An 18,372-nucleotide genomic window follows, 5' to 3' on the forward strand; every position below is an offset into this window, starting at 1 on the left:
GAGTTGCGAGGTCAAGGTTGTCAGCACTGGCCTGAACACATTAATTACAGGAGGAAAAGGAAGCAAGAGGTGGAGGAGCTGACCAGTGCAGGACACCACGCTCTGAAACAGGGACAAACCCAGGAGACGCTGCACCGCTTCAGAGCACTGAAAGCAGCAAGCAAGGTTTCCTCCGGGTACTCCGGTTTCCCTGACTCCAAAAACATGCTGGTCAGGTGTTCGAGCAGAGAACACTGTTCAGATCCAAAACATCATTTATTTGACCCATTTATTTGGAGCACCAGGTGAGATCTGGCCCGAAAAGCATTGAATGTGCAGGAGAGATTGCATGAACACGGAAAGTCCCAATGATACATTATCTCTTTGTCAGGAGAGTCCTGGCCTGAGAGAAGACCCTGTGGTACATGTTTTAGTGAAAGGGATAACAGTGCAGGGAAAACTGACATAGACGTGGGAAGAATGACCCAGTCCAGATATTGAACCCTCCTCTTACTGCGAAGGGACAAAACTAAGTCCCTTTTGGGCCCCGGGGCCATTAGACTGTACAACTGTCGGGAGGAAAAAGACAATGGTGTCTTACCAATGGTGTTTACCAAACGCCAATGTAAAATGTTTTTTTTTTTACAATTTAGGATACAGCTAATATGATACAGAATAATTGTAATTTTAATAAATGTAATTTCAAGTTGCGTTGGGCCTGTCCTGGTCAGAAAGTCTCAGCTTGAATGGCAGATGTAGGCTTATTTCTATGGGAGAAACTTCTATGAGCTGGACATTCTTTTACTTCATGGCTCACAGTGAGGCCTTAAGCTGAGAAAGTACTGACACATTTCCTGAATCCTCAGAGTCTAGAGAGTTTCCCAGTATCAAACATTTGTGTCTGTGATGTTCCTGGAAGAAACAGCGTTAAATGTAGTAAAACTGTTTTTGCGAAAATTGTGAAAAAATGTCCTCGAGTTTGAGGAGCTATGGTTGCCACGCTAATTGTCACAGAATAGTACATTTGGGCTCAAATGAAACATGACAATGTCTTCTTTACAATGATACCAAATACAATGGTGTAAATCATTATCTAATGGGCTGGAAATGGCCTAAACCAAAATATGGACCAGTGTCAACAGTGACTTTTTGGACATGGGGGTGGTTCACTTCAACAGCTGAAAACTATGATAAAGCTGTGACTCTGAAAAGGCTATCATACAAAAATATAAACCTCAGACATGGACCTAAAACTTAAAACTCAATAAAAGCCTTTGCCACCTTTGGTGGTACCGATATGCCAGATTTGGGAGTTGGCCCATGGACTAATAAATGAAGGTCAAATATCTTGAATTCCAGTTATTTTTCCAAAGTAAAGAGTGAATCAGGTATAAGGCCTGGAAGCAAGTATTAGAAACATTAGTGTATGAAAAGCAGTGCCATATTTTCACGCTTGGGGCTCTGGTACTTGTGAACTTCCGTAACCCACTTTCTGGGGACTTGATATCCTAAATAACATGTCCCAGATAATCCCTGCTGAAGTGGGAGTATGTTCTTGCACACGACGGCAACAGTATTTCAGTTTGAAGGAAAAATAAATCAAAACGTTGAAAAAGGAGGTTGAAACGCGGTGACTAATTCTATCAGAAAATTCCCCACCTGATTAGGTTCCTCGAACGCAACCTGCGCTTCTCATGCCGTGCCAGGCAGTCATCTCGTGTCAACCCATTCTGTCAGCGCTCGCTATTAATGTCGACAACACTTCTGACAAATTCTGGAATTAGCCGCCAATAACGCGGCGCGGATTATCTCGGTGTTTTCCAATGCTAATGCGGCGGGAGAAGTTTTGGCGCGGCGGGGCGGGGGCGGGCGGCTGTAATGAGATTAACGCGAGCGTGCGTCAATGCGCGGACGGATACGGTAGGCGCGTATTAAAAAGAATTGGCCACGCTTGTACATCACTCTGTCGATTAAAGAACAAACGAGGCTGTAAAAACAAGTGGTGATTTTGATTATTAGTGGAGTTTTATGTTTTTATGACGTAAGGTCGATTAATCCGATTATCAGAACAATTACCGAGACTTTCAACTGTCTTTAGAAATGAAAGCGCCGCAAAGATATGAATTTAATTATGACATGATGAGCAAACATGGAAATTAATTCTGATAATGATGATTTACGTCTTAATGAAACATAAACAAAGCAAATACTGTTGGGTCAGAACCAATTCATGTGGAATATTGATGCTGTCTATTTGTATTGCACTTTACATGCTTGACAAGCTTCTCAAACATGACCCTGTCGTCATTATTTTATCCACCCCACACTCTGCTATTGTAGCCACAGCTGCTCTGGGGTAGACTAGCAATCAGAATGTGCCATTGGTCTATCCGCTGACCACCCACCCACACCGTCGACACTCAGGGCCATCAACAGACTGGCTGGGGCCTTAACTTACAGGACTTATAGAAATGGGCCCCTGATCTATGAGGGACCCGGTCGGCCAAGTCCCACCAGACCCAGACCCAGGTCAAGTCAAATGTAAAGCCATTCATTTGGGTAAATGAAATCAAATGTATTAATGACCGTGTGCTGCGTTCACTGTCAGAGCCTTGTCATCCAAAGCCTCAGAGCCACTGAAAAGTTTACAATCAACTGATCTACAACTATTTCTAAAGTGCCTTCCAATAGCAGGAGTTTTAACAGTGTAGGTTTTTATTTGATTTGTCCCTTGTCCATTCAAGAAAGCCATACTGAGATCTTGGAATCTGAGCAGTGTTTCTTTGTGCCTTGTCGTGTTTGAGATGGCAGACAGAGTTGAAACATCTCTGCCGGTCGTCTACATAGCCTTAATGTCCTTGAGCGTGGCCCTGAAGCTCTCCACACACACCTCTCCTGTGGCGCTCCTCAGAGCGGCCAGCTCCCAGACCTCGTCCAACAGCGGCGCAGGAAGCTCCACACCGATGTTCCTGAAGAGCTCCGCGATCTGCAACAAGGACAGTTTTTTCTACAGGGATTACACGCCACACATTTGTTTGTTGTTGTTTGTTTCTAGTTTCATCCTTAACATCTATGTTTTAATGTCAGAGTAAAAACAGACCAAACTCTCCCTTCACAATGTTTATAATGATGTTTTTGTCGACACGACTCGTGTTTGTAGCACAGAATCTCCCCGACAACGCTCTGTAATCCAAATATGGAAGACGCCAGCTGCCAAAGTCCACAGGGATATACAAACACATTTTCTTTTTCATTCCTCTTTAGCCACAACATCTAAACTATGCTCCTGCAGACTCCACATTTGTTTTGTTTTTTTCCAGAAGGTTTTCACATGATCTAATTTCTTCCTGATTTAATGAGCTTCAACTACATTTAAATTTCTACACATTTTTTTCACTAAACACTTAAAAACTAAACCAGTTCCCTCAGAGCAAATCTTTGGAACGTAATATGTCCCAAAGTAAGAGAGTTGTGTACCTCCTGTCTGCTGCGTGGGCTGAGGAAGTGCTCCTCATGCACGCCCAAAGCGGCGTGCACGTGGGGGCGGAGCAGCGCGGCGGCGGTGGACGTGTCTCCGTAGTTGGTCCGGTCACTCACCCTCTTCAGACGCGGTGCGGGCAGGTCAGTGCGGACACTGGGCACACCGCAGCGGCGTTGTTCTGCAGATGAGACTTTATCACTGAAGGTCACACTGTCTCTGCACTGACACTCACTGACATCTATCTACAGATCCACTTCCTCCTCCTTTGAAACACTCACCTTTCCCAGCCGTGGGCTCGTGGACAGCCCCGATGAGGGCTGAGGAGGGGCTGAAGGCCTCGGGGTCTCCCCTGGTGCGGGTCAGTGTTCGGGGGACTTTGAGGGAGCTGCCGGGCTTCAGCGGCTCCAGGTCCTCAGGCCTCAGCAGAGCTTTGGTGTAGGGGACTTCACACCCATACAGAGGACTGTCCACACTCCCTGCACCAGCAGCACATGCATATAATACCATCCAGCAGTTCTATAAAGCGAGCGTACAGAGGATCTGACCTCCCGTGAGGATCTTCTGGTCCTGGATCGTGATGGGCATCAGCTCCTTCCAGCAGAGGAAGTTGGAGAACTCCAAGAAGCTGATGCCTCCGTCTCGGTCTAGGTCGCAGTCGTCCAGCAGCTGCTGCAGGAACTTCTCACTGGTGTCCAGGTTGAACTCATGACACACGTCCTCCAGGTCTGAGCGGTCAATCAGGCCCCTGCCCTTCTGTACGTGCACACAGAACAACAGATGAGAGCAAGAAGGAGGTCAGTGTACAGGTAAACCAATAACACGGGCAGATGAGTGTTTGTAGGGTACATTGTATCCAGTGGCGAGAGAGCATTACAGCAGAGAGCCTGAAGAAGATGAAGCTGAGCTCATAGATGTTGGTTCAGAAATTTTAACTAAACAGGTCGTCTCATGAATGGACGGTCGGGGGTTCGAATCCCAGCTCATGAAAATGCACACTAGTGTTGTGTCCTTGGGCAAGACACATCACCCTCCTTGCCTTCAGTGTCTGAGTACACTGATATGAGAATGAGAGAGTGAATGGGTGACTGGTTCTTTGCTGTAAAGCGCTTTGGGCCTAATGAAGGTAGAAAAGCGATGTATAAGTTGAGACCGTTTACCATGAAAGAGCTGTTTAAAGGGGGGGTATTATGCAAAATCGACTTTTTCAAGCTTTACATCATGTTATTATGTCATTCCCTCATGAAAAACATGGCTGAAGTGTTGCCTTGGAACATTCACGTATGTTTGAGTAATCTGTAAAAACTCTGATGGCGGCCATTTTAGGGATAGGTTTGCCTGAGTCCTCCTAGGAACGCCCCCACCTCCTGGAGACGCCTCCGAGCTTTCGTCACCAGCCGAGTAACCAACCACTGCTCCTCAGCAGAACCCCCTCCCCACTGATGCCACAGACAGTGTGTGGAGGGGGCGTGTCTAAAGGCTCAGAGGTTCTTAAAGAGACAGAGGCCTATTTCAAGACATTCACTACAGCCATTTTGAGAGAGCAATTTTATACAAGACAGTTATTCTAATTTACTGCATTTACAGACCGACAGAAGGTTTGTCATCTTTGTAGTGTGCTATAGACTGGTGCTATGTGATTGAAAAAAGCATAATACCCCCTCTTCAAACACTGAGAGCCATGATTTAGTGAGACGGGAACTGCTCAGGATGATGGCCAAGAGAAGACTAGTCAGCTCAAACGTTGTAGCATAATTTAAAATGCACCAGAATGCACCAACCCTCACCTGTGTTTTATGAGGAAAGAACCCCCGCTGCACATGGATTAATAAATACACTTTAGTAACTAGAACTAATTACATCAAGTTACATCACCATGGACACTGCTTAGAATTTTAAATATAACCTTATTTTTCATGGAGGAACACAATGGGTTCCTGCCTTTTGGAGGAAGAGAATTGGATGATTCTTGAAAGGTCCGGCAACTATGAAAAAATGTCCAGCTGAATTGATTTAACTTCTGTGTTTTTACCAGCCTGGATGATATCCATCTCTGTTGGAATATGGTCAAAAAACTAGTTTGCATAATAATTCTGCACATAACCGGAAAGCCATGAAATGTGCAGATATGTATCCGTTCAGAAAGTGAGGAAGGAGGGAAGTGACGTCGCTAACGCTTGTGGCCTGACCTTGTCATAATGAGTGAACGCCTGCAGCAGCGAGCGGAAGAAGGAGAAGTTGACTTTCTTGAGGTGGTAGCGGACGGCGTTGACCAGGCTGCTCTGTGGGGCGGGCCCTGGCGTGAACTGTCCCGGGTCGGTGCGGTGGATCAGCTCCCCAGCTCCTGACACAGGCACCAAGTGGGGAATTCACTGTTTACTTTTACACAAAAACTCCAGACAGTTTTGATCCAGCGCTGAAATGAAGGGCATGTTTTATTTTCTTATACAGTCTGCTATTCCTACACATAATCTGAAGTTAACAAAAGGAGTTTCTGTGCCACGTTAAAAAGCATTAGTCATTAAATGAAACTATGTTCACTGCTGAAGTGGGAGCCATCTGCGGAGGAGGCCCAAATAATTAGTCAAGTAAAAGTAAAAAAGTACTGGGTACATTTTTACTTCAGTACGTTAAATACAAATACAAAGAAAATACCATGAATAGAACTTATGAAGAATAAAGTAAACAACACAGAAAATACGTCTATTTTTACGTCAAAATGAAGATTTTACATTTAAAGGTTCATTATATAACTTTTAATGTGAAAATTTGAACTTTGAGTGGCTCAGTGGTTGTATGAGTGAGGTTAGCATGATGCCTTTACTGTCCATCAAAGGGGTTTCTATGACGCTCCAGGACCAATTCTATTTCAGGTTATTGGGGTTTCTGGTAGGTTTCTAGGTTGGTGGTCTAGGTGGTTCAAATCACATGTGTCAAACACATGGCCTGTGGTCCAAATCTGGCCCACTAGATGATTTAATCCGGCCCCTTGTAGAGCATGAATTTCTGAGTATGTAAAAATAAAAAGTCTCTCGTATGAATCCACAATGCTCACTCCAGCCAATTCAATTTAGAAAAGGAAATAATTCCACACATGTCCGGCAGAGGGAACTGACATAATAAGAGACCAGGATGTAAACAGCATATTATGTGTAGCCATGTGATAAATGGTCAGTCTGGCCCAGGGCGGCTGTGGCTACAATAGTAACTTACCGCCATATAGTGTGGAGTGAATGAATAATGACTATATGAGGCTCTTTGAGAAACGTGTGACACAGGCTGATGTATGTATGTATTGTGTTGTGTTTAAAATAACGCTAAAATACATTGAAGTGAACTTGAAATAGAACTCGGTTTGACTGATCCATCAGCAGTAAAAACCAACCAGAAACCTTAAAAAACAATTGGTCCTGGAGTGTCCTAGAGGCCAACAGGATGGAAAGTAAAGGTGCCAAACTTTAAAGAATTACTCAATGTGGCATTTACTCAAGTAAGATTACAAATACTGTAAGTACTGTAAAAGTTCAGTTACTTCAGAAAGTGACTTATGTGCATGTGCAGTACTTGAGTAAAATGTAGCTGAGTACATCCCGCCTCTGGTAGCCACACCCTTTAAAAGATGGCGTCTCATCTGTATAAACCTTTGAAACCCTGAATAAAGGGGCGCTGGTGTTTCTGGTCCCCTCCTGGAACCGCCACCTTAACGTGGTGGAGGGGTTTGAGCGCCCGAATGATCCTGACCAACGGGCCCGGTTAGAGGAGGAGCCATAATCACCAATGTGATTTGGGCAGCTCCAACAGCTTCCCCCACGACCTGGAAATGGAAAAGTGGAAGAAAATGGATGGATGGATGGATGGATGGATGGATGGATGGATGGGTTAATGGATGGATGGATGGATGGATGGATGGTGGATGGTGGATGGATGGTGGATGGATGGATGGATGGATGGATGGATGGGTTAATGGATGGATGGATGGATGGATGGATGGATGGATGGTGGATGGATGGATGGATGGATGGATGGATGGATGGATGGATGGATGGGTTAATGGATGGATGGATGGATGGATGGATGGATGGATGGATGGATGGATGGTGGATGGTGGATGGATGGATGGATGGATGGATGGTGTTTCCGGTAAAACAGTGTGAGACTTTCCCCTGTGTCTGTGGTATTAAAACACCAGGGCATTACAAAACATTACATTTGACAAGCTGCTCATACCAAAACGATCCGGAGCCGGAAGAATCCCCAAGGTTTTTGCATCAAAAGGATTGGATGTAGGTTTCTCTCTGAAATAGGAAACAGTTAATTGATATAAAGTGTATAAGGATTTGCCAGTTACTGGATTAGAATTTACTTATGCGCTAAAGCAATAGAAATAGAGCTACACTTGGCTGGTGTGGTCAGTGGAGGGTTGTGGGTGGCGGTCTGCTCCCATCGAGTCTTCACTTCTGTAAGAGAAATACATGAACCAGTCAAATCAAGGACATCAGCATAGATCACACATCAACAATGAAAAGAGTCACACTATAAAAGATGGTGACTTGTACATGTTTGACACTTACAGCTGGTTTATGGCCCCCCAGTCCAGAGTCTGGGCCAGTCTGCGTCCGTCATTGAAGTGCGGCGTGGGGAGCCCGAACACGCCGTCTGCTTTGAAGTGCGGGAGATCGTACTTCCTGCTGATGCGCTCACCTGGCGGAGCGAGACGCAGATCAACATATATTTGCTTTATTCCATGTTCTGGAATAATAAGTATGTATTTGTGTACTTAAAGGCACTATATCTCATTTTTAACCCTTTTAGTCAGGTTTTACAGTCACAGCCGTCCCTCGGACTCAATATGTGACAAAAAACCCTTTTTCATCACGGATTGACTATTTGGGTTGACCATACACAACATCAACAAATCATGATACACTGCAAACTGTATTTTTTCAATAAATTACTACTTTTACAACATACTTTTATAGGGCAGAGAGAATGTTACTCTATTAAAAAAAGTCAAGTATGGGGCCTTTGAAATAATCCAAAGCGTCTTATTTGAAGGAAATGGAAATGTATTCTCTAATTTAATAGGTTGTGTTCACGTGACATCACAACATTCTAAAGAGCCTCTAGTTTAAATTGTGGTGTCCTGCACCGGTAAGCTCCTCCCCCTCCTCTTCCTCCTGCGCAGCTCCCTCCGCTCCATAACAGCCTTTCACCATCTTGTCCATCGTGTGATGTTGGCAAGTAGAAAGAACTCTAATCTATTAATTAATTAGATTAATGTGGCAGGTTTGGAGACTAATGAACATGAACACATGAACACAACACGTAGGTTATGACATGAACGTAACCTATTTTAAGTGCAATTAGTTGTTTTTATCCTAATTTATGTGAAGAAATAAAAATCCTATTTTATTTTACTTACACCTAGGGGCAAGGGCCACTACGCTTATTTCAAGAAATGTGACTTATTTCTGCATTACTTTTGTCAGAGTTAAGAGGGGCTGATGTCAGGAAATGGTGCTGCTTTTTGTGTTTTAAAGGCACACTGTGGAACATTCGAGGTGATATGTTATGGTTAAGCACGTATGGCGAATGTTTACAATGAAATAAATGCTTGTATTTGAGTCTTTTTTATGATCTGAAATGGATGTCAGACTTGCGTTTGAATGCAAGTTATCAACGGCAATGATGGAACATTATACTTTGAGCAGCTTTATAACATTGCTGGTAAAGTACAGGAGGGCCTGAATGCAGCGCCACTTCTCCACAGGAAATGACGTCACCTCCACTTTTTGTGAATGAATCTCAACAAGACACCCTTAGTAAACTCCACTATCCTTAAGGTTAAGTTTAGGGTTAGTTTGGATTGGTTTAAGAGTTGTCCTGTAGAGGTGATGTCATTTCCTGTGGAGGTGTGGAGCTCCTCTGATCACATGCCCCTCCATCAACTGTATCCAGACACTTCTCACTTTTTGGGCCAACTTCATGTCATGCTACAAATCAACTAGAACTTTCTATGTTTAATGTCTAGCTCACTTTGTTTTGACACAGTCTGTGTTGATTGTATTTATATTTTGTCGTTTGTGTTTACAGTATTTAATGTCCTGTCTTGTTAAATAACCTAGAAAAAATGTTGATAATAATTTGAATAAAGGCTTGTTTGTGAATGTTCCTTCAGGACAAGAGTTCTTTTCCCCGGTGTCTCGGGGCCACACTGAATAACAGATTGTTCCTCTTACCAACGAAATAGTGGTTGTGGCTTTGGACGTAGAGCTCATGCGCCTCCTGGGTCTCTCTATCCACCTCCGCTTGGCTTTTAGGAGGATTCAGCAGCTCACGCACGTCCAGCCCTGCACACGGCACGTTAAGTTTAGTTAGTTAAGTTTTGATCCTGGTTACAGTCCGCCCCACCTCAAGGACATCACCTCCTGGATCCGCTGCAGGTCTGCGAATGACACAATTAATCTGGCCCTCTACTTCACCTTGGAGCATCTGGACTCCTCAGGAACCTACGCCAAGATCCTGTTTGTGGACTTCAACTCTGTCTTCAACACCATGGACTTCTACAAGACAAGCTCTAACAACTCAGTGTGCCCGACTCCCTCTGCAGGTGGATCACTGACTTCCTGATGGACCAGAGACTATGGCTGGGGAAGATCGTCTCAGACACTCGGAGTACAAACACTGGAACTCCTCAGGGCTGTGTACTTCCCCCCTGGCTCTTCTCCTTGTATACGACTGCTGCACCTCCAGTCACCAGTCTGTAAAACTGACCTAGAGAGAGGTGGACCGGCGGGTGTCCTGGTGCAGCCACAGCAACCTGGAGCTGAACGCCCAAGACAGTGGAGATGACCGTGGACTTCAGGAAAGACACAGCCCCACCGTCCCCCCTCACCCTGAGAGACTCTCCCACCCCCATCTCCATCGTGGACTCCTTCACCATCACCCAGGACCTCAACTGGGAGCCAACCATCAGCTCCCTCATCAAGAAGGCCCGGCAGAGCATGTTCTTCCTGTGGCAGCTGAAGAAACTTAAGCTGCCGACCAAGATGCTGGTGCAGTTCTACACGGCCATCATCGAGTCCATCCTCTCCTCCTCCATCACCGCGTGGTTCCCCGGAGCTACAGACCGGGACAAGCTTCGACTGCAGCGCATTGTGCTGCTGCTGAGAGGGTGATTGGCTGTGAGCTCCCATCTCTCCAGGACCTGTTCACCTCCAGGACATGGAGGTGTGTGGGTCAGATCTCAGCTGACCCTTCTCACCCTGGACACAGACAATTCACCCCTCTCCCCTCAGGCAGGAGGCTACGGTCTATCCAGACTCATAAATCCCACCTTCTCCTCCGCAATCACACTCATGAACAATAAAAAATAACTCTGTATCAGACTCATAAACGTAATACACTTAGATCTGCACCTGCACACTCACAAACATCTGTAACATCTGTGAAGACACTCACGCTGTTGTGATGTGTCAAATTGTTCTTATTTTATTTCAATCTTCTTTATTACCCTACAGTCTTATAGTTTTAATGCTTTTGATTTTTTGATTATTTAGTTATGTGTTATGTGTTTTATGTGTCATGTTGCACGATTGAACCAAAACCAAAAAACCTAATTTGTGAACTTGCTCACTAACGATGGCAATACAAACAATTCTGACTGTGACTGTCCCACTGACCTCTGCTGTTCCTGACTCCGAACACGGTGGAGTGCGGGTCCACCCAGGGGGGCAGGCCGCTCCGCTGGGTGTGAGACCTACCCAGCGGCGCCCACTGACGGGACCCGAGCACGGCCTCGCTTAGCTCCTGCAGCTTCTCCTGGAACACGGAGTCTTTGGCAGGGTTCAGGAGGCTGGAGCTCTGGGGGACAACACTTGCACTACTTTCATTTCATAAGGGACAGAAATAAACATAAAAAGCCTCATTCAATGCAGCTTAAATTAAAAGGAGCAAATACAATTCCATCATCATGTTTTCTCATTATTTACGTACAACTCTGTTCATACTTCTTTAATATTGCAGTTTGTGAAAGGCCTTCCATATACAGTACATGACAGTAAATAACACGACACACATGAACTAAAGCAGTGGTTCTCAACCTTTTCAGCTCTGGGGCACCCCTACATAATGTGTCATATCTGAATTATAACCGTAGTCTTACAGTATGTGATCATGTGTCTCACAGCTGTTTTAATTCAGGGTAATATACCTTTTTTTTTCTTATTCAATAATTCATATAAGGCTTAATTCTTGTCAAAGGGCAGATTCTACTCTTTTTAGCTCCTTATTTTATCCCAGGCTCCAGGCTGGTGAGGAGACCAGCTAATGGCCTAAATTGCATTGTTTTAACTTGGATTGGTAAAAAAAAAAAATCTACTTCCAGCATAGATAAATCAAATCCTGCTTGAAGTCAATATAATAATTATCAGTATTCTCCTCCAGTATCAATCTCATGTTCTCTCATAGCGCCAGCTCCTCCTCCATCAGCACAGGCACAAAAGTGCTTAAATACCTCCTTTTCAAGTCACATTTCAAGGAAAAGATTGCTGACACGTTGTGAAACGCGGTGTGCGCTGCCGCTGATCGATCGCTATTGCTAATTATCACGTGTGCAGACTCTCTGCCGTCCATGGGCTGATCTAAGCCAAATGAAAACCCAACGAATGGATAATTGATAATTGAATTGATTCATTCAGCGCTCTCTCTCTCTCCCATTCTGTGCCTATTTCCCCAATGAAATAAAATACATTTGTATTGTCTGTAGCTTTGGTTTTCTATCGTCAGGATAAGGAGTTTGGCTCATGCACGACACGTTAACCTGTTCATTTGAGCTGAGCTTCTGCTGCTCTGCCCCTGACGAGGCGAAGGGGGCGCTGTGTCATATCGTGAGAATACATTTGAAGTTAAAAATGAGCATTTTAGTGGAAGAGGAACAGTTTGGCTGACTTTATTTTGGAGTGACTCAGCCTCACTTAATAGTAGGACACAGTGAAGTGATGTCATTTGTTGGTGCTTTGTCTCTGCACACAAAGTGAGTGTCCAGCGCCTGGGCTTTTCCTCCAGATGTCAAGCCAGGCTAATGGTCAGAATAAAATGCTGAAGGTCGATCCTATTATACATGTTTTTAGTGGAAGGGGAAAGAAACCTCCGCAGAAACAGGGTCAGAGCTAACTTACGGACAGTGAGGCCTTGGTGCTGACGCCGTGGACCAAAGAGCTGGCCACATCTGGGTCTCTGGCTTTCCCATGATGCACTCTGATGGCTCCGGGCTCCGGCTGCTGACTGAGGCGGAACCTCCTCACCTCAGGAGGCGTCTGCGGCTGGAAGAGAAGAACACTTCCTCACGTTTTCAACTCATCACCAAGTTTGAATGGGAAATGAGAGACAATTTTGATCTAAATATACCGTACCCGTCAAAAGTTTGGAAACACTTTTTTTATGTGGTAGCAAAAAAAAATCTGATGCACACAGAATCAGCTGATAGTCTACCAGACCTGCCCACCGCCCACTCGGAATCCTGGAGAGCACCAGATCGCTGATACAAGGTTGGATCCGGCGAGCGTTCCTACAAGTTGTTTGTACACTTTTTTATGTATTGTTTTTTATGCTATTTACAGTAGTAGTCACATTTTGAAAATGAAGTTACATGTAGATGATAATAAACGGGGCCCCTATAAAGTTCCCTAAGAGAGAATAAAAATAGTGCGTGCGCAAAAGATAACTGAGTTGTTTTTTTTCTGCCACGGACACGAGGAACGAGCTCTTTCTTACGTGTGTGTGTGTGTTCTTGTACTTATGACATTGTGAGGACTAGTTTGAGTTTTTAACCAACAGAGTGAGGACATTTTTGCAAAGTGAGGACATTTTGGGTGGTCCTCACTTAATTGAAAGACTGTTTGAAGGTCAAGATGTGGTTTTAGGATTAGGGTTAGAATTGGGTTTAGATTAGGGTTAGGGATAGGATTGTCCTAACTAAAATAGAAGTACAAGATTGTGTGTGTGTGTGTGTGTGTGTGTGTGTGTGTGTGCGTGTGCGTGTGCGTGTGTGTGTGTGCGTGTGCGTGCACGCACGCTTTGGCCTCCTGTTTCATTGTTTTTTGTTTATTTTTCTCACATTTTCTGCTTATTTGCACACCCTGAGTGTTTCTAAGAGCTGAATGTAACAAGTACCTTTCTCCATTGTGAGATTAATAAAGGCTATCTTATCTTATATGAATCATCCAGGCTGCTAAAGGAAACCATCACACGTTTACCATCAGGGTCAACCATCCCAGTCGCACTACAACTGTATGAGTCTGTGTTGGCTCATCTATATGAGGCCAACCAATACATCCACAGTAATATACACAGTAATGTACACAGTAATGTACACAGTATCTGCCCTAACAAATTATTATTATTAGATTATTCATGGAATTTTCTTAATATGTGCCAACAGAGGAATGAAGATATTTTGATAATCAAAAGCAAACTGGACACAACAGGACACTTCGGAGAAACACATTGTTACAATTTTAGCCAAAACTGCTGTCTTTTTATATTTGTAGTGCCATCTGGGTCTGTGCAGTTAAACCTCTGAGCTTACACTGTTCTTCATGAAACTGCTCAGTGCTTACACTAACCTTTGGGGATTCTTTCAGACACTCTGTAACGTTAGCTCCTGGAGGCAGAGGTTTCCCAGCCTGGTGTCAAAGCAAAGGTTAGTTACATCAGCTAGTTGGTAATGTTAGCAAGAAGTATAACACATTCTGTTTGCTGAAATGAAGACCCACCATTGATTGATCCAAGGTTTGCATCTTAAATCAAAAGCAGTTCTGAAAAAGACTATACAATGATTATATTTGCATCAGTTTGCAGCCTTTTTGTGAACTTGTGCACAAAGGCAGGCTAAGGAAGGCTAAGTTAGCTCCACTGCTCTGGATTGTTTATTCATGTTGCTAGGCAACACAGCTGCCCATAGAGCACAGTGAGTTGAAAATGAGTTTCTTTGGACATTCACTGAAGAAATTCAAAAAAAGTACACACAGGTGAAACTCGGAAAATTAGAATATCACTAAAAAGTGGCATTCATTTCACTTTCACTATCACTTAAACTGTGAAACTAATATATGATGGACTCATTACATGCAAAGTGAGATATGTATAGCCTTTATTTGTTATCATTTTGATTATTATAGCTCAGCTTGTAAAAACCCCAAATTAAAAATCTCATAAATTGCAATATTTTGAAAATGGACTGTAAGCCATAATCATCAAAATGATAACAAACAAAGGCTTGACATATGCCGTTCAAAAAGCAGATCAGCTTCAGTGAACTCTCACCACTGACATACAGTATTAGGCCAAAAATATTATCTTTGTATTGTTTTCTAAACTGGTATTTGACATTGTTTGAGTTCTATATCCAAACTTCACCATTTTTGACTCTGCTAACAGTGGAAGCAAACTTTTCTCATTTGCAAACAATACAAGCTCCATCGTTTATAATGGGTTTCCCTTTCACTAGCCTGACTCTGAATATTTGCTGGGAATATGGAGTAATACCAAAGGAATCCGAGGCACTCTGATGCAGATAAAAGTCCTTTATTGAACAACGGCACCACTAAACTGGTCTTCTTCAGAGCAGAGCATATTTGCTGGGAACAGTTTATTGCTGTCCTTGAACTGTATTGAAAATTGACCAAATCAGGATTTATTTATTTAATCTTTTTAACTGAATGAAATATAGGTTGGTGTGATCTCTATATTCAGAGTGAAGACTGACTAATGGATTTAGCGTAGTTTTGTAATTGGCTTCCCGGACCTCAGCACAATGATTAAAACATGAATATGCATTTAACTTTGTATAAGATAGCGATGCTTTCTGACACTTTTTTACTTGTGTTTTAAATCTTGTAAATTGTGACTCCAAGACCTATTTTTTCATTCTTTCAGTATTAACGCTTTCAAGCTTTGCTCCTTCTTACTCTTTTATTTTTTATTCTTGTTTAGTCCAAATGTAATGTTAATTGACTTTGAGCAAATCACTGTATTGATTTACTCATTTATTTCTAATTGGCTTATCAAGTCACAAATAGCAGCGCTGTTTCACAATGGTTTTCTAAAGTAATGAGCGGCGAGCAGGTCTGAACAGGGACCAAACACAGTAATTATTATTAGATTTAGGCCTAATAAAGGCATAAAAAATACCCTTAAAACCGTAAATTAATCCCATGTGTTTATTTGTTTATGTATTTATTTTTCTAATTTGGACCTTTAATTTGTCCCTGAAAAGCAGCTAACCTTTAGGCCACTTTTCAGATCTTATCTTTTGATGTGTTAATCTGATGTGTATATTGATCAACTGTGTGCCTTCCTGCAGTGCTTTTGAGGAGCCTTTTATTGTTTTAAACACATAACCATTTTTTCATAACCTTATTTGTTTCATTGACTGTTTTGTTTACTAAAAAATACTGAAATACTTGCTTAAAACTGGGCTGCATCCTACATAAGAAGAAGATTTGGGTTTGATATATGAATCTGCGTGAACTTTGAGACTTGTGTCCCTGTTGCAGCTTGTTTGGCTCCAGTTAGTCAGCCTCAGAGGGAGCTGTCATCGCTGAAGGAAGCGGCACCGCGGCGCTCATGATCCAATGCTCCTGTAGCAGCCCCCTGGAAACACAAACATCCACTCACCAACGCCCTTCTCCTTTTGGATTTGACATTGAAAGACCTCTGTTTTAGAAGGTGGGTGACTGTTGTGTTCTTTTTAGTGTTTTAGCCGCAGACAGCTCCTGCCCTGTGTTAGCACACAGCGTTAGCATTCCACTGTTTTCCTATGGTTTCGGAGCTAGCACGCCCTGCTAACAGACAAGCTAGCTCCGTTTAGCCCTACCCGTCTGGTTCATCTATGTTCAACGTGGGTATTCTGACCGGAGGGGCTACCTTAGTGATTTTATATTGAGCAGTTGCTTTGTTTTGGGAATCTTGGTGTTAAAGGCTAGCTCGGCGCCAGGTAGCATTAGCCGCGGAGGTTAGCTGTCAGAAGCTAGCTGTGTACACACCCAAAACCTGGATCATGCAGCGTCACATCATGAGCTCATTTTGAAAACAATGAACAGCTAGTGGTTTAGAATTCCGCGGTGCATTCGCTTCACTTATCCACATAGAAAAAGGACATAAAGGGTGTCATTCAACTCTAAAATTCCCAAACTTGTGAGTCAGTAGCTTCATGCTAAAGCTAATGTTGTTCTGCTGCCGAAGCTAGTAGTCAACAACAACACCGTGTCTGCGGTTTACCATGTCGTAATATTAATGACAATCGTGTTTGTTAACTGCTAGGTGTCTTTCTGATCGTTATGGCCGCGGGTTTGCTCTGTGCAGACATGTCCTCAGCCTCAAACGTGTTATTGACTACTTGATACTGATTTTCTGATCATTGTTGTCTTTTCAAGTGCTTAAAAACGTATAAAACACGTCTGTGTACTAAGACTATCGACAAAATAACAGTGGTAGAAATCTAACGCAACACTGGGCATTGACTTTATTTCGAGTATAATAAGCTTTCTGTAATGCAGACACCATTGGAAGTGCTTGTGCTCTGTGTAACAAAACTTGCATAACTAGTAGATGTGGCAAGTACCTGTGAGTACTCATTTTGTACATGTAAACAACTGGGCTCACTTTATTTATGCTTTAGTAATGCATTTAAGTTGCACTTTTTTCTGTTTTAAGTATAGTTTACATCCAGTGTACAATTTAGATCTATTTTAGACCCTTTGTAGACCTTGGTTAGTCCAGATTTGACTTAATCTAGGTCTGGTGGTACACGTTACAAGTATTTTATGAAGTATACTTGGTGTAAAAAAGTTGGAGATTGACTGTAATAGATTGTTTTTCCAAAATCACAACCTTTTATTTCTTACAGTTGGATAATGTGTTGTTTCAGAGAATTGTAACGGACTCTACGGTATTTTCAAAGCCACATGTACATTCCAGGGTGTAATGTGTTAATACATCATAACGACAACTAAACCGTTGTAAAATTCACAGCATAGGATACCAACAATCAGTACAGACAGCAATGAAAATGTATTTGGAAGAATGCCTAATGTGTTCACGCCTCATGTTTGGCAGCCTGTAGTAAAACTAAAGTAGTGTCTCCATGGAGATGAGCTTCTGATGTCCCACTCCCAGTGAAGTTGTGAGTCAGGTCAGGAGAAAGGCGAGCCGTTCATATCTGAGAAACATATTTTAAGGTGTTTTTTACTAACCAAAACTTGCTTAATGAAATTAATGCTAGTATTCTAGTTATTGGTTGACACAATGCGGCTTTAAAGTCCGAGTTAGGACCTTTAGCATGTTTATCGTCCAAATTGGTCTTGTAATGTTTGCTATGTGCTCACATTCTTCACATACTGCGTTCTTCAGTGCTCGACTGTGAATTCCTCACTCTGTCTCCAGGTTTTAGCAGTTGAGCGCATCACGTCCGCGTCCAGAGGAGGGGACCTCACAGCGCGCCATGGCAAGTCGAGGTGGAGCCACGCGACCCAACGGCCCAAACGCCGGCAACAAAATCTGCCAGTTCAAACTTGTGCTTTTAGGGGAGTCGGCCGTGGGGAAGTCCAGTCTCGTCCTGCGCTTTGTAAAAGGACAGTTTCATGAATTCCAAGAAAGCACAATCGGAGGTAAGAGTTCAGCTGTTTAGACTCTTTGCTTTTGGCTTTCCGTAACATGCTGTTTTCCATGTCTGCGCAGCTGCCTTCCTGACTCAGACAGTGTGTTTGGACGACACGACGGTGAAGTTTGAGATCTGGGACACAGCGGGACAGGAGCGTTACCACAGTCTGGCCCCCATGTACTACAGAGGGGCCCAGGCTGCCATCGTGGTTTACGACATCACTAATGAGGTCAGTCCGATCAGTGCGACGTGA

General features: G+C 43.3%; 2 protein-coding genes across 2 annotated transcripts in view; one reads left to right on the forward strand and one right to left on the reverse strand.

Annotated features, from left to right (window-relative positions):
• Positions 1 to 2,798: 2,798 nt before the first annotated feature.
• On the reverse strand, positions 2,799 to 14,286 carry efhb (EF-hand domain family, member B). Its single transcript, XM_079562235.1, has 13 exons — positions 14,233 to 14,286; positions 14,083 to 14,142; positions 12,637 to 12,780; positions 11,140 to 11,320; positions 9,697 to 9,807; positions 8,029 to 8,158; positions 7,852 to 7,914; positions 7,685 to 7,752; positions 5,647 to 5,801; positions 4,006 to 4,213; positions 3,739 to 3,936; positions 3,457 to 3,638; positions 2,799 to 2,965 (listed from the first exon to the last, which is right to left on the reverse strand). Exons 1-13 carry the CDS (start codon positions 14,254 to 14,256, stop codon positions 2,819 to 2,821), a joined length of 1,671 nt encoding a protein of 556 aa, XP_079418361.1. The 5' UTR covers positions 14,257 to 14,286; the 3' UTR covers positions 2,799 to 2,818.
• A 1,732-nt stretch (positions 14,287 to 16,018) lies between these two features.
• rab5ab (RAB5A, member RAS oncogene family, b) overlaps positions 16,019 to 18,372 on the forward strand; it is a 419,058-nt gene continuing 416,704 nt past the window's right edge. The window contains exons 1-3 of the mRNA XM_079562275.1: positions 16,019 to 16,186; positions 17,903 to 18,126; positions 18,197 to 18,348. Coding sequence (XP_079418401.1) covers positions 17,961 to 18,126; positions 18,197 to 18,348 — 318 coding nt within the window. The 5' untranslated portion in view covers positions 16,019 to 16,186; positions 17,903 to 17,960. The remainder of the gene's footprint in view (positions 16,187 to 17,902; positions 18,127 to 18,196; positions 18,349 to 18,372) is intronic.

This window comes from Gobius niger, assembly GCF_951799975.1.
Source record: "Gobius niger genome assembly, chromosome: 8".
NCBI classification, from domain to species: domain Eukaryota; kingdom Metazoa; phylum Chordata; class Actinopteri; order Gobiiformes; family Gobiidae; genus Gobius; species Gobius niger.

What these genes read in the sequence shown, in the direction of transcription:
- efhb (XM_079562235.1), bottom strand. Translation starts at nt 14,256, where the DNA reads ATGCAAACCTTGGATCAATCAATG. An exon ending in ACTGACCACACCAGCCAAGT is followed by an intron (nt 7,753 to 7,851) that starts GTAGCTCTATTT and finishes TTCCTATTTCAG; the next exon opens with AGAGAAACCTACATCCAATC. An exon ending in GCCCACGCAGCAGACAGGAG is followed by an intron (nt 2,966 to 3,456) that starts GTACACAACTCT and finishes TCCTTGTTGCAG; the next exon opens with ATCGCGGAGCTCTTCAGGAA.